The 12,498-nt window shown below is 35.4% G+C and overlaps 1 protein-coding gene across 1 annotated transcript in view; it reads left to right on the forward strand.

Annotated features, from left to right (window-relative positions):
- The window catches only part of CPS1 (carbamoyl-phosphate synthase 1), a 124,111-nt gene that overhangs the window by 77,013 nt on the left and 34,600 nt on the right, over positions 1-12,498 (forward strand). Inside the window, exons 22-25 of the mRNA XM_059393414.1 lie at positions 5,229-5,370; positions 6,666-6,731; positions 7,200-7,263; positions 8,965-9,146. Of these exons, the coding sequence (XP_059249397.1) occupies positions 5,229-5,370; positions 6,666-6,731; positions 7,200-7,263; positions 8,965-9,146 (454 nt within the window). The remainder of the gene's footprint in view (positions 1-5,228; positions 5,371-6,665; positions 6,732-7,199; positions 7,264-8,964; positions 9,147-12,498) is intronic.

Raw genomic sequence — 12,498 nt, forward strand, 5'->3', positions numbered from 1 at the left:
TTCGGGGTCCCTCACAGAATTAGGGTAGCGGTGAATGTGGGAAGGAACCTAATTTATCCGTGTCTTTGTAACTGCTATGCTGGGTCAGGATCAACATGTATTAAAAAAAAAAAAAAAAAAGAAGAGAAGAATCAACATTTATTTTGTCAGTGAGGAATACTGAAATGCTTTACACTATTTGATGAACATGCCTGACAAGTCGAAATTAATAACCAGAGAGATTTAAGTAAAATACTACAGAAGAGATATCACTTTGAATTTTGTATGAAAATACCTACCCAGTATTTGCATTCAAATTAAAAGAGATGAGCATGATTACATTCATATGCCATTCCAATGTAAAACACCCTAATTTTCAAGATGTTAAAAAATGTCCTATCATGCTATTGATCTAGCTATTTGAAGATTGAGCAAAAGTTAAAAAGTTGTTTTGCGCTCACCCAGAAAATATTCTGGGCATCAGCTTGTAAGCATGCACTCTGCAAGTCTGGCTTGATAACATCTGTTATGGGAATCTCACCTGGTAAGAATTGAGGGGGTGCCTATTGAGAAGTAAATTTTCAACCCCATCCTGAAATTCTATCATTTATGATTCATTATTCTGTGTTACTGTTCCTCTTCTCAGGCATCCCCTTTGAATAATGAAAATTCTCTGGTGTGGAGATGCTATGGGGAGCAGTAATGATTGAGTTAGTCTTAGTGACAGATAGCTGTTTTTTTGCCACCAGAGTTGAGCACAGAAATAATTTACTTTTTTATGCATGAAGCCAATTCTATCAGTCTTCTTTCTTTTCTTTCTTTTTTTTTTTTTTTCCTTCTTTCTTTGCTTATCGGTAAGAGACCAGTTTTATTTGGTGAGTGGAGGAGGATGATCGCGTATTTGCTGGAGATGTCTTTCTGTGCTCTATTGGACTCTTTGGTGGAAAATAATAAGAGGAATTATGCATATTTCAGCAATAGAAAAGACTGCACTGCTGAATGTGGACAAAACAAATGCAAATTTATTTCATCCCTAATAGAAACATGAGGAATCTAAGTGGTTTCTTTTTTTATTTAATACTGTTATTTATAATTTTCATTTAGAGCAATGTAGCAACCTTTGAAGAATTGACTGATATTCCTTATAAGAGGAAATAATCATTCAAGGCAAGGGAAAAAAAAAAAAAAAAAACTAAATAGAAAAGCATGACCCAAAGAGCTCAAGATGAATATATTACTTCCGGTTATCTTTGGACTTGAAGAACTTGCATTTTTGCTAGTCCGGAGTCATAATTATAGGTGTAATGGCTCTTTTCAAGGTGTATGTCCTAAGTGTGTCTGGGTTGTTGCTCTGTGGGTTAGGATTTAGTCATTGAAGCTAGGGTGGCTGCTGATATAGTGACATAATACGGGTTTTGCCTCAGATAGTTACTGCAATAATAAAGAAACGTCTTACTAAAGATCTGTTTATTTTTGTATTTTTCTTTTACTGCTATGGCACAATTATGGGAAAATGTTCTAGCAAGTGGGTAGAAAAATCTAAGGGCACGAGTCGGCTTAATGTTATATGTACAGTATTTCTGCACTTAACTCAAGCTTCATACTTATGTTTTTAACAAAATTGCAGATCAGAGAAAATGTGTAGCCTTTCACCAGGCAGGTAGACATTAATATGATTTTTCTTTCACAAAACTCAGGAATATCTTTATTTAAAAAGAACATCACGCATAGTTCTAATTGAGAAAAATGGCTTATTTATCAAGTACTTCCACCCTGAGGCTGAATGCACACTTGCACATAAACAAATGAGCGATTGATTTAGGAACACAATCTTGGCAAGAAAAGTGAAAATATACATTTCCAAAACAAATAGCAACAAGTTCTTCTTCTGCTTTTGCCTCAAATTTTTTATTTTTTGCAAGAGTAAAGGTAAACACCAGGCACTGGGGTGTTTCAAAAGCCCTCAGGGGCTCAGCAGTCCTCTCTTGGGTAAGGCCTTTCCAGACTTCCCTAGTGGCCGCTGGGAGCATTTCCCCTGAGCCCAGAGCTTCTCTTGCCTCCATTTCTCCTCAGCACCTCTCACAGTGCAGGCATATCGATGCCTTTTTTTTTTTTTTTTAAGATTTTATTTATTTATTTGGTATATATAGAGAGAGATCATAAGTAGGCAGGGAGAGAGGGGGAAGCAGGCTCCCTTCCAAGCAGAGAGCCTGATGTGTGACTCGATCCCAGGACCCTGAGATCATGACCCAAGCCGAAGGCAGAGACTTAACCCACTGAGCCCCTGTCAGTGGCTATTTGTTTGCCTCCTAATGTACTCTGACCTCCCTGAATGTAGAGATTCAATATTTTATCTCTCCATCATTAAAATAAGTAGCACAGAAATAAAATAAAATAAGATAAGATAAAATAAAATAAAATAGGAAAAAACAGAGAAGGAGGCAAACCACAAGAGACTCTTAACTATAGAGAACAAACCGAGGGCCGCTGGAGGGCAGGTGAGTCCGGGAAGGGATGACTGGGGGATGGGCATTAAGGAGGGCACTCGATGCGATGAGCACTGGCTGTTATATGCAGCTGATGAATCACTCACTAAATTCGACCCCTGAAACTAATAATCTACTCTATGCTAACTTAATTTAATTAAGATTCCATTTAAATTGAATTTAAATAAAGAATTTAAAAAAATAAAGTAGGTGGCATAGAGCCTGAGACACAGGGCATGTTCACTAAGTGTTAAAGCGCTGATGTCAGAATGACAGTGGGTGTTGCCCCACCTTCACCATTCATAATTTCCTACTAACTACAAATCCTCAGTATGTATGTATTCTACACCTGCCATGCCCATCGTGGTCTCAAATTACTGCAGATGCAGATACCCTTGCCTATAGTACATCTGTCAACTCCTTCAACCATAGAAAGCTGAACTTTCTTTACAGCTCTGTTCTCATTCCTCTCCTGCCATAGTGGGTCTCTGCTACATCCACTCACATTGTTATCTCTTTTGTCTGACCTCACTTTGCACCACATAGCCTGTCTCTCCATAAAGTGTTTCGAATCACTCCCTATCATTGCATTGTCTCAAATACTGTTTTGTATCTTCATGAGCAGCATGACCTAGGTAGAAATTTCTGTGACAATAAAATATTCTGTAATCCACACCATCTAAAACAGTAACAGTAACCACTGGCTGTTGAACACTTGAAATGTGGCTAATGTAATTGTTAATCTAAAATTTAGTTTAAAAATTTTTAAATGAATTAACATTTATAATTTAAATAGTCACATGTGACTAATTGCAATTGCTACCATATTGGACAGCATAGTTCTAGAGCAGGAAGCCCAGTACTTTGCATACATAGCATGTGACTAATCATACTAAATAATCAGAATACATTCAAGAATTTGACAGAAAAATGTGTTGCTCTGGGAGACTGTTTATCAAACACTTGGGAAAATTAAAAAATCAAAATCAGAATAGAAAAAAAAGACATTAAATATGTTGGGAAGAAATAATGAATTAACTTGAGAGACAGAAGGAAATTTAAGTGCCATAGAAAAAGCTAAATGACTGGGAAGAGACAGAGCTGTAAAAATCCAAACTAGGACTGATATCCAAAAGCCAGAGAAATAGCTATTAAATATACCAGCTTGATTCTCTCTTCTCTAAACTCAGAATATGAATTAATTAAAGAAGATTGAAGAATGAACAAAATGCAATAGATTTAATTCAACTACATTTTATTAGCAGAATTTCAATGAAAATGTTTTATTTATTGTTAGATCTTCTGAGAACATACTGTTATATTTTAATTTCATTGTATTGACTATCAGACTGTTATAATTGAATTTTATTGTGTTGACTATTGCTTGAAATAGTTGGCCTGTAGCTATTTGGTTAGGTATACTTTTACAGAAGTATTTTATTCTTCTGTATCTTGGCTCTTTACAAATTATTTTTTGTATTATCTTTTGTATTACATTTTGAATTTTAGTTGTAAGCTGATTTCAATAACTTTGTCTTTTCTACAAAAGCTGTTGAAGTCCAATTCCCTTATTCATTTAATAAATATTTATTGAATGTTGTCTGAGGACTAACCTGCTAAGCTTTGGGAATGAATTGATAAGTGAGCCAGATGTATTCTTTGTCATCATGGAACATGAATCTAGTGAGGAAAAAAGTCAGGTTGGTGAATAAAAACTAGGAAACATTAAAAATATTGGCAATATTGATGTGCTAAGCAATATGGTTCCAACTATGCTCCTGCCTTTAAGCAAATGAGTCAGTGAAGAGCCCAGGAAGATGTGTGAGTGAAAGCGGACTGAGAGATCTTATGGATGAAACTTGGCTCTAGTTGACCTATAAAGAGTGGCTGGGAGTTGGAGAGCAGTTGGGTAGGTTATAGGAATGTTGAAGTCACTGCAGGTGAGAGAAACAGCACAAATAGAGTCTACGCTATGGGTGGGAAATAATCACAGAGAACGATCTTGTGGACATAGACAGATAATATTAGTAAATAGAGACAAGGAGAGTATACCCAGCCTGTTGCAGTGTTAGGATTCCCAGGTGAAGCTGATTCCCGAAGATCCTACATATAAAGACCTGGAGAACAAGTCAGACATTAGAGAAGGAGCTACAGACTTGGGAATTATTGATTACTTATAATGCTCGAGCGAAGGACAGTGGTTACATTTAGAGGAAGAGAAGAGGTAGCCAGACCTTTAGGCTTAAATCTGGTACCAAAAGATAGAGACTTGTTGGGGGGGGGGGGGGAGGAAACACCAGTAAATAATTTTTGCGAATTATAAAGTAGGGTGAGAAGCAACCTATCAGAGCCAGAGGACGATATCTTTAAAGAATGAAACATCAAGTAGGTCATATGTTGACAGGTTGAGGAGAAGGAACTTGAGAAAAGTTTCCTAGATTTAGTTAGAGGAAGGCCCATGATTATTTTGAAAGAGGAAGTCCATTAAGACAGTAAATACAGAAGCCATTTTTTCAGAAAATAAGAGAATAAGGTGCCGGGGGTATGGAAGTAGGAAACCACATGTTTGAAAAGGTCAGCTTTGAAAACACTGAAAGATTGCAGAGGCTGGACGATTTAGTGTCCTATTTAATTTGTTCATTTTTAAAAGATAGGAGATCTAAACATGTTGAAGATGGAAAAGAAGGATACTTTGGTGTTTTTGAAATTGGTCCTTACTGTGTCTGTTCTAAACTTGAATTTCTCTTTTTCATTAACTCCTAGTGAGTCCATTACAGAAGAAACCCTGAAAAAGTCAAAGGAGATTGGGTTCTCAGACAAGCAGATTTCAAAATGCCTTGGGCTGACTGAGGCCCAGACAAGGGAGCTGAGGCTGAAGAAAAACATCCACCCTTGGGTTAAACAGGTAAAGGAGTTTCCCTTTCCTCAAGGGGGAAACAAAGGCACCAAGTCATAGAGCCTTTGCCAACAGAAAGAGGGTTGAAATTCAAAATGATTCTACTTGTCTAATTGAAGCCCATGATGCCACCAATTTTATTTAGCACAGAATTGATTTAAGCTTAAAAGGGAAAGGTTGAAGGGGCACTGGCATGTAAAGGTAAGAGTGGTACATGGTTTTCTCTGCCTAAGGGAAAAAAAATTTAAATGACCTCTCCTTTACTTTTTGACCCATGTGCAAATAGATCTGTGATAAGTTAAATCCTTAGTGTAATAGAAGGACTTGAAATACCCTAGCATGGTGGCTGACCTCTTGAAAAGAATAGTTATCTCTTTTGGCACTAACTTTTTACAGGGTAATACTTTATTTTAAGTGTCCCATCATTATGGTTCATTTAGTATTCATTGTGATAGGGTTGGGCATAATGAGCTCATCTAGTATTCATGACAATCACACAAGAACTTTCATAGATGTACCATTGTGATTTTTTTTTTTTTTTTTTTTTTTTTTTTGGACTTTAGTAGAGGGATGCTTTGGCTTAAAGTACCACCAGCTGGTTTTTGTCCTTTAAAATCATTGACTTTTTCCCATGTGCTGAGGGGGCACATGCATACCCTTTGGTCTCAGGTTTGATGCTGAATATATTCTATTCAGCAATTATCTTTCTTCCTTCTCACCTGCCTTACACTAGCCTGCCCTGTTGGCCCTGAATTCTTGCTCACTAAGCTGAGCTTCTGGCCTTTGAGAACTGAATTGATTTACTTTTTCTAAATATGTTCAATGAGACCTTGTCCCCTCCCCCTCATCCCCAAGCTTTAAGGTATTTTTGTCATCCCATTGCTAAGTGCCATAGGTAACTTAAATCCTATGCATTCATTTGCAAACCAAAAACATTCTTATATACAGGTCGTTTTGCTCATAGCAGTCTGGGTAAATTTTCCTGGTAGCCAGTTGACTATGACCATTGTGCTTTGTACAAGTAAAGTACTGCTGTAATTAATCAGTGATGCGCTGAGGTGTGTATTGTTATTTATTGGTCAAATGATAACCAGATTATATCATTGTTCCTCCACCTAATCTCATTTTCAGAATTAGGCAGTAATTGAATTGTACCTAGCTTTTTATCTGTCTTTGTATCTGACAGTATGAGGCATTAAAGGAATATGAGCGCAGCACAATATTTTTTTTCATTCTTGAAAAAAAAACAACAAAGGGAATAAAAATCCCGATTTATTTATTTATTTATTTATTTTCTCTTGCAGATCGATACACTGGCTGCAGAATACCCATCAGTAACAAACTACCTCTATATTACCTATAACGGTCAGGTAGGAGCTGCTAAATTGTTATATGCAACAAGCTCCAGATTTAGTAAATTGTCTACATGGGGAAATACGATTTTTGTGTTTTTGCTTATCTAGTAATCTTGGTATTAAATGTGACATCATGTGGGTCAGATATGATAATGTCTTTCCATACTCAGTCTTCTCAGAACTGCCTAAAGATGGTGAAATCAAACAAATAAATTATAATAAGAATAAGAGTTATATGAACATACAATTATGATGTGTTCTTCTGGCTATTTAACTAAAACAATATTGAACTTGTTTTCTGTGACTAAACAGAGCTTATACGTTATACTTACAAGGTCCCAGAGACTAGTAGAGGATACATGTCAATAAGAGGAAGAATGAGAAAGACAGACATAGTGGCAGGACAAAGAGTTTAATTAGATTGAAGAATAACACACAATAATTTCTGTGTCTTTTTTTTTTCTTTTTTCTTTTCCTCCTCAGGAGCATGATATCAGTTTTGATGACCATGGAATGATGGTGTTGGGCTGTGGTCCATATCACATTGGTAAAGTGATAACGTATTTCCATAAGACTTTATAGTTTATATAGTACTTTTCATACATGTTCATTCTATTATTCTAAGAACTATGTAAAAGAGATGCTGTTATAATGAATATTTTGCAAAGTAAGAAAAAGGTTCAATTGGGTAAAGCCCAAGTTGATATGGCTATTAAATGATACATGTGGGACTCAGATGCAGGTCTCAACTTAATTCCTTCTCCTGTTTCACCATGTCCTCCTTTTATGTTTTTATCCTTGTGAACTAAATTGAGCCTCTCATTGAAGTTGGGGAATGAATTACACTCTGACCTTTTATCATCAGGCATAGTTTTATGCAATGATCTATATTTGTTCAACAACTTCGTATATCAACCAGAAATTACATTTGTAGATGAGATCTGGGAATATATGACTTCTGTTGATACCGAATGCAAAGAGCTTTTATCATTGGTACATAGAGCATTATATTATTTAATTAAAATGTTCTCGGCAGAAATTGTGACACCTCACCCATTCACTTAAAATTAGACATTTAATAACAATATAATAATCATAATTTATAGTTACAAAGTATATATTTAAATAGGCAATGATATTTCTCAACAACTGTATTTAACATTTAGTCTTGCAAGTTATTCTAGTATAGAAATGATGAAATACATAATTTAAAATGTATGTAGTCTTTCTCTGTTACTTTAAACATAGTTTATTTTAGGTTTTACAATTAACCAAGGATATGCTACTTCAGCAATCTTTGCTCAAATCTTGAAGTAGGCTGAAAGTGTTTTTATCTTTACCCCTGTAGTTATCTTATGGCCAAATGGCCTGAATACCTCCACCAGGACTTACCTTTCTCTTCTGTAGAAATTTCTTCTTTCCTATTCAAATTTTGCCTAATTCCTGTAACAATTATGCATTACCTTAGGACCCAGGGAAGACTAGCTAAGCTAATAATCAAGTGTATACTTAACTGATAGTGAAAATTACCATGCTACTATTTTTGGATAATTATCATTCTGATAAGAATTTTTAGAAGACAGAATCCTAATGCAAAGGATTAGTACAAATCCCAGGACTTTCAGTTCTGTGGCGTCCCAGTAGAGGTGATATTTTGAGGTATTTAGGCCATTATTGTACTTCAAATTACTTTTTAGAAGGTCACTCACTCTGCATGGGGTGGCCTTGCCAAGTTTAAAAGGATATGCTTGGAAAGGACAGGATTTTCCAATCAATCAAGATATGTCAGAGCTCCAAGGCACTTCAGGGATCATTGGGTTTAGCCCTCAGAGAGCAGAGTAAGTGGAATAACTAAAACAAGAACTCAAGTATTCTGATCACTAGCTCGACTCTTTTTGTGTCCTGAGGTCAGTATATTTACTTTGAATTCTTTTTTTGTAAATGAGGCTTTAAAAAAATCATTAAAACGATCTCGCATTAACTTTGAATTTGAATGTTTCAAATATGGAGATTACTTATTGCAGAACTTAGCATACAAAACAGCCAGCTTGTCATTGTTGTTTAATTAGTCCCTGGTTTTCCTATTACTGTAGCATGCGTGATGTATCTGAAATTTACATTTTGGAGTTTTAAAAATTGCAAGGAAAGGACACTAGCTTCCTTAGCCTTAGCAATATCTTTCTGCTGGTCTTTGTGTTGTAACTCTGTGTTTCTTTTACCCCTCTTCCCAATCTCACCCTCTCTGCAGGCAGCAGTGTGGAATTTGATTGGTGTGCTGTCTCCAGCATCCGCACACTGCGTCAGCTTGGCAAGAAGACAGTGGTGGTGAATTGCAACCCTGAGACTGTGAGCACAGACTTTGATGAGTGTGACAAATTGTACTTTGAAGAGTTGTCTTTGGAGAGAATCCTAGACATCTACCATCAGGAGGTAAAAAGATAAAAAAAAAAAAAAAAGAAGAAAAATATATGCAGTGCATACTTTATAGATGTAGATGTATGTATGTAGATTTATGTTGTAATTCCCCTTTGGAGAAAGAGTTGCCAGTGTCTTCCACTGTCTAATTTTGTAGTGAAACTTAAAAAAAAATTTAAAAAATTAAAAAAAAAATATTATCCCAGCCTTAGAGTCTTGAGGCCCTGGCACAGAGTGATTATTTTTTTTCTTTCTAAGCATTCCAACTAGATTGAAAACCCTTCTCTTGGTAACACATGCCAGACATGTATTAGCTAATACAAGACAACCCTCCAAAATATTTTGCAGAATGATTTAATTGATTATCTAGACATAGAAGAAGCCACCTCTCTCTAGTTTTTGTGTTGTTGCAGTTTAATAATGAATGGCCCCCAGAGAAGAGAAGTCAGTTGTTCACAAATGACCAGTTAATTCTGTGTGGTTAATTCTGTGTGCTGTCAGATGAAGTCATTAGTCTTCAGTTTAAGATGGAGGAGTTCCTTCTGAACAACACTGGTACTTCTCTCTGTTTCTCTGGCAGTTCTTCCACCACACTCTTGTATTACCGAGAGTATCTTCACTTGGGATTCCTATGACCACCGGTTACTATAAGTCTGTAAGACAAGTTAAAGTCTAACAGTTAAAAAAGATAACTACTGGTAGATTTCAGGGTGATGTTTAGTGGTTGAGTCTTTTCATGTCATTACAGTTAATTCCCTACTATGGAGAATCATTCCTATGTATAAAATACGGTCACTTAGGAAAAAAAAAACAAAACTGAATTAAGGCCATAATACTTAAGTTCAAGCTTTGACTTGACAATTCATTAGGTGTGCAAATTTCTGAAATTCTGTTTCATCTTTTTGTTGTTGTTGTTAATGGACCAGATGAGTGTATATCTGTGCTACATACAAGTATTGTGAAGATAAGGAGATTTGTGGCTGAAACCACATGGGAAAGTATGAATTTCAGTGTTAGAACATGTAATGATTTTATTACCTTGAAGAAAAATAGACAAAGTTTGGATGGATATATCATCATAGTTGTCCATTTGAGACTGACACACTTATCTTTGGGTATAATGAAATTGAACCCTTAGGTAGAATATAGACAATTTTTAGTTTTGTCTCTGACATGGTTTTTCTAATAATTTCTCAAGATTCGTTTCACGTGAGGATCAAAACAAGTACATTCTACAAATATATCTTGAATACCTTTTAAATACCAGGTTCAGCATGATAGGAAGCTGTAAAACCATGTCCCTACCTTCAAGACATTAGAATAATATTGGGACCCATAACAAAAATAAATGAAAGATTACATAATTGTTTAAAAAATATAAACGAGGATTACAGGAGCTGCAGTGAGTATTTTACACATAATTAATTATTTCCTCATGAAATGGTTTAAGGAAAGATTAAAAACTTCTACAACTGCCTTTGGTTATGGTTATACATGGATATTAATGAGATCCTTTATAGTAACTGAATTCAGTATGATGGTAAAAAATAAATTGGTCCTTCTTTGAAGCTAGTTGACATTTATAGTGCTACTATGTAAGGTATTTTAAAATATTATTTTGAAGAATACAAAAACAATATTCCATTGATGTATTTGTTAGACTATCCCACAGGAAATATTATATTAACACATACACATGTCATACAAACAGTACATATGTGTGTATGTTTCCTTTTTTGAGGTTGTTGTGTATCTCCTCACAATCTCCAGGAGACTACCATAATCCAGCTTTGGGTATCCCTAGTGATGTTAAAGGCACTGAGACATTCAATGGTAAATCTGCAGAAAATTGGAAGCACATCTAAACTTGCTCAAAAGCACACATTTGAGTCACTTTAGAAAGGCACTTAGGCTACATAGCTACATAGGATGGTAGAAAGTATGATGAGTCTCCTGGTCCAGGTTTCTTGATTTAGTTCAGGACCTACCATATTTCCATGGCAATAAGGATATCTAAACATGAGGGGGAGTCAGAAAAGTGACATGCATTGTGAATAAAGCAGGCTGGCTCAGTTGGTAGAGCATGTACTCTTGATCTCAGGATCATGAGTTCAAGCCCATGTTAGGCATGAAGGCTACCAAAAACAAACAAACACACAAACAAACAAAACCTTAGTTGGAGGTGGAATGAGAGAAGATTCTTATGCTAAAATCTCCTTCCTACTTGTTCTCTTTTTTTAATAGAAAATACTTCAGTGATATATTCTTTTGGCATCAGACATTTTTTAATACTTTATAAAGAGCAACCCTTTAAATTCAAGTCATTTATTACTTGTGATTGTGTTATGGATTCTACTCCTTGAGAAGAAATTTACATTTTAATTTTTTTCCTTAATTTTGGTGTTGAGTATGGGGAAATGCCAAGAAAATGAGAAATTGGTATCTACCATCTACAGGGCTTTGATAGATAATATTTTGCTTAGTTCTTAATTTTGGCTAAGGCACTCCTTATAAGGGAAAAGATGTTCTCAAGTTATTTTGAGGTATAAGAGTTGAAAATTATTACATTGTTTATGAAAGTTGCAACATTGAGTTTCTCTTTTATTAGATCTATTATTAAATCTATTTTCTAGGGATGAATTATACAATAATCTTTGCAGGCTATGGCAATGAGTAAGAATCACACAGATCAAGGGGAACCTGGGTGGCTCAGTCAGTTAAATGGCCAAACTCTTGATTTTGGATTAGGTCATGATCTCAGGGTCCCAAGATTCAACCCTGGGTCAGGCTTTACACTCAGCAGGGAGTCTGCTTGGGATTTTCTCTGTCTTTCTCTCTCTCTCTCCCTCTGTCCATCCCCCCACTTGCTTACACATTCTCTCAAATAAATAAATTATTTTTTTAAAAGAATCACACATATCCTGTCTTAACTTTACATTCTCCTTTTTTCCACTGAAGACTCATGGTTTGAAAAGTTGTATAAAAGAACATTTACTTTCTTCTCTATCCTGGCCCCATGTAAGACCCATTTCTCATTTTTTAAAAATTTCTTCATGTAAAACCAGATTGAGTCTAAAAATGCCAGGCAATATACCTGACAACTTATGATGTCCCTATCTAGTTTGAGTCCTTTTTAATTTTTCTTTCTGTTATAGTGAGTAATTTACTGGGTCATACCCACATAGAAATGTACTCTGATTAATAATATAACTGTTCTATTTTTAATACCTTATGCTATATGTATATACATATTCAATGACACCTCTGTAACACAATTTGAATTAAATGAATGAATGAACGAAAATCATTAATTAATGGTAAATAAAATCCATTAGGGAATTCATGCTCTAAACTAGAATTGGGTTTC

Source organism: Mustela nigripes, chromosome 3 (assembly GCF_022355385.1).
Source record: "Mustela nigripes isolate SB6536 chromosome 3, MUSNIG.SB6536, whole genome shotgun sequence".
Classification (NCBI taxonomy): domain Eukaryota; kingdom Metazoa; phylum Chordata; class Mammalia; order Carnivora; family Mustelidae; genus Mustela; species Mustela nigripes.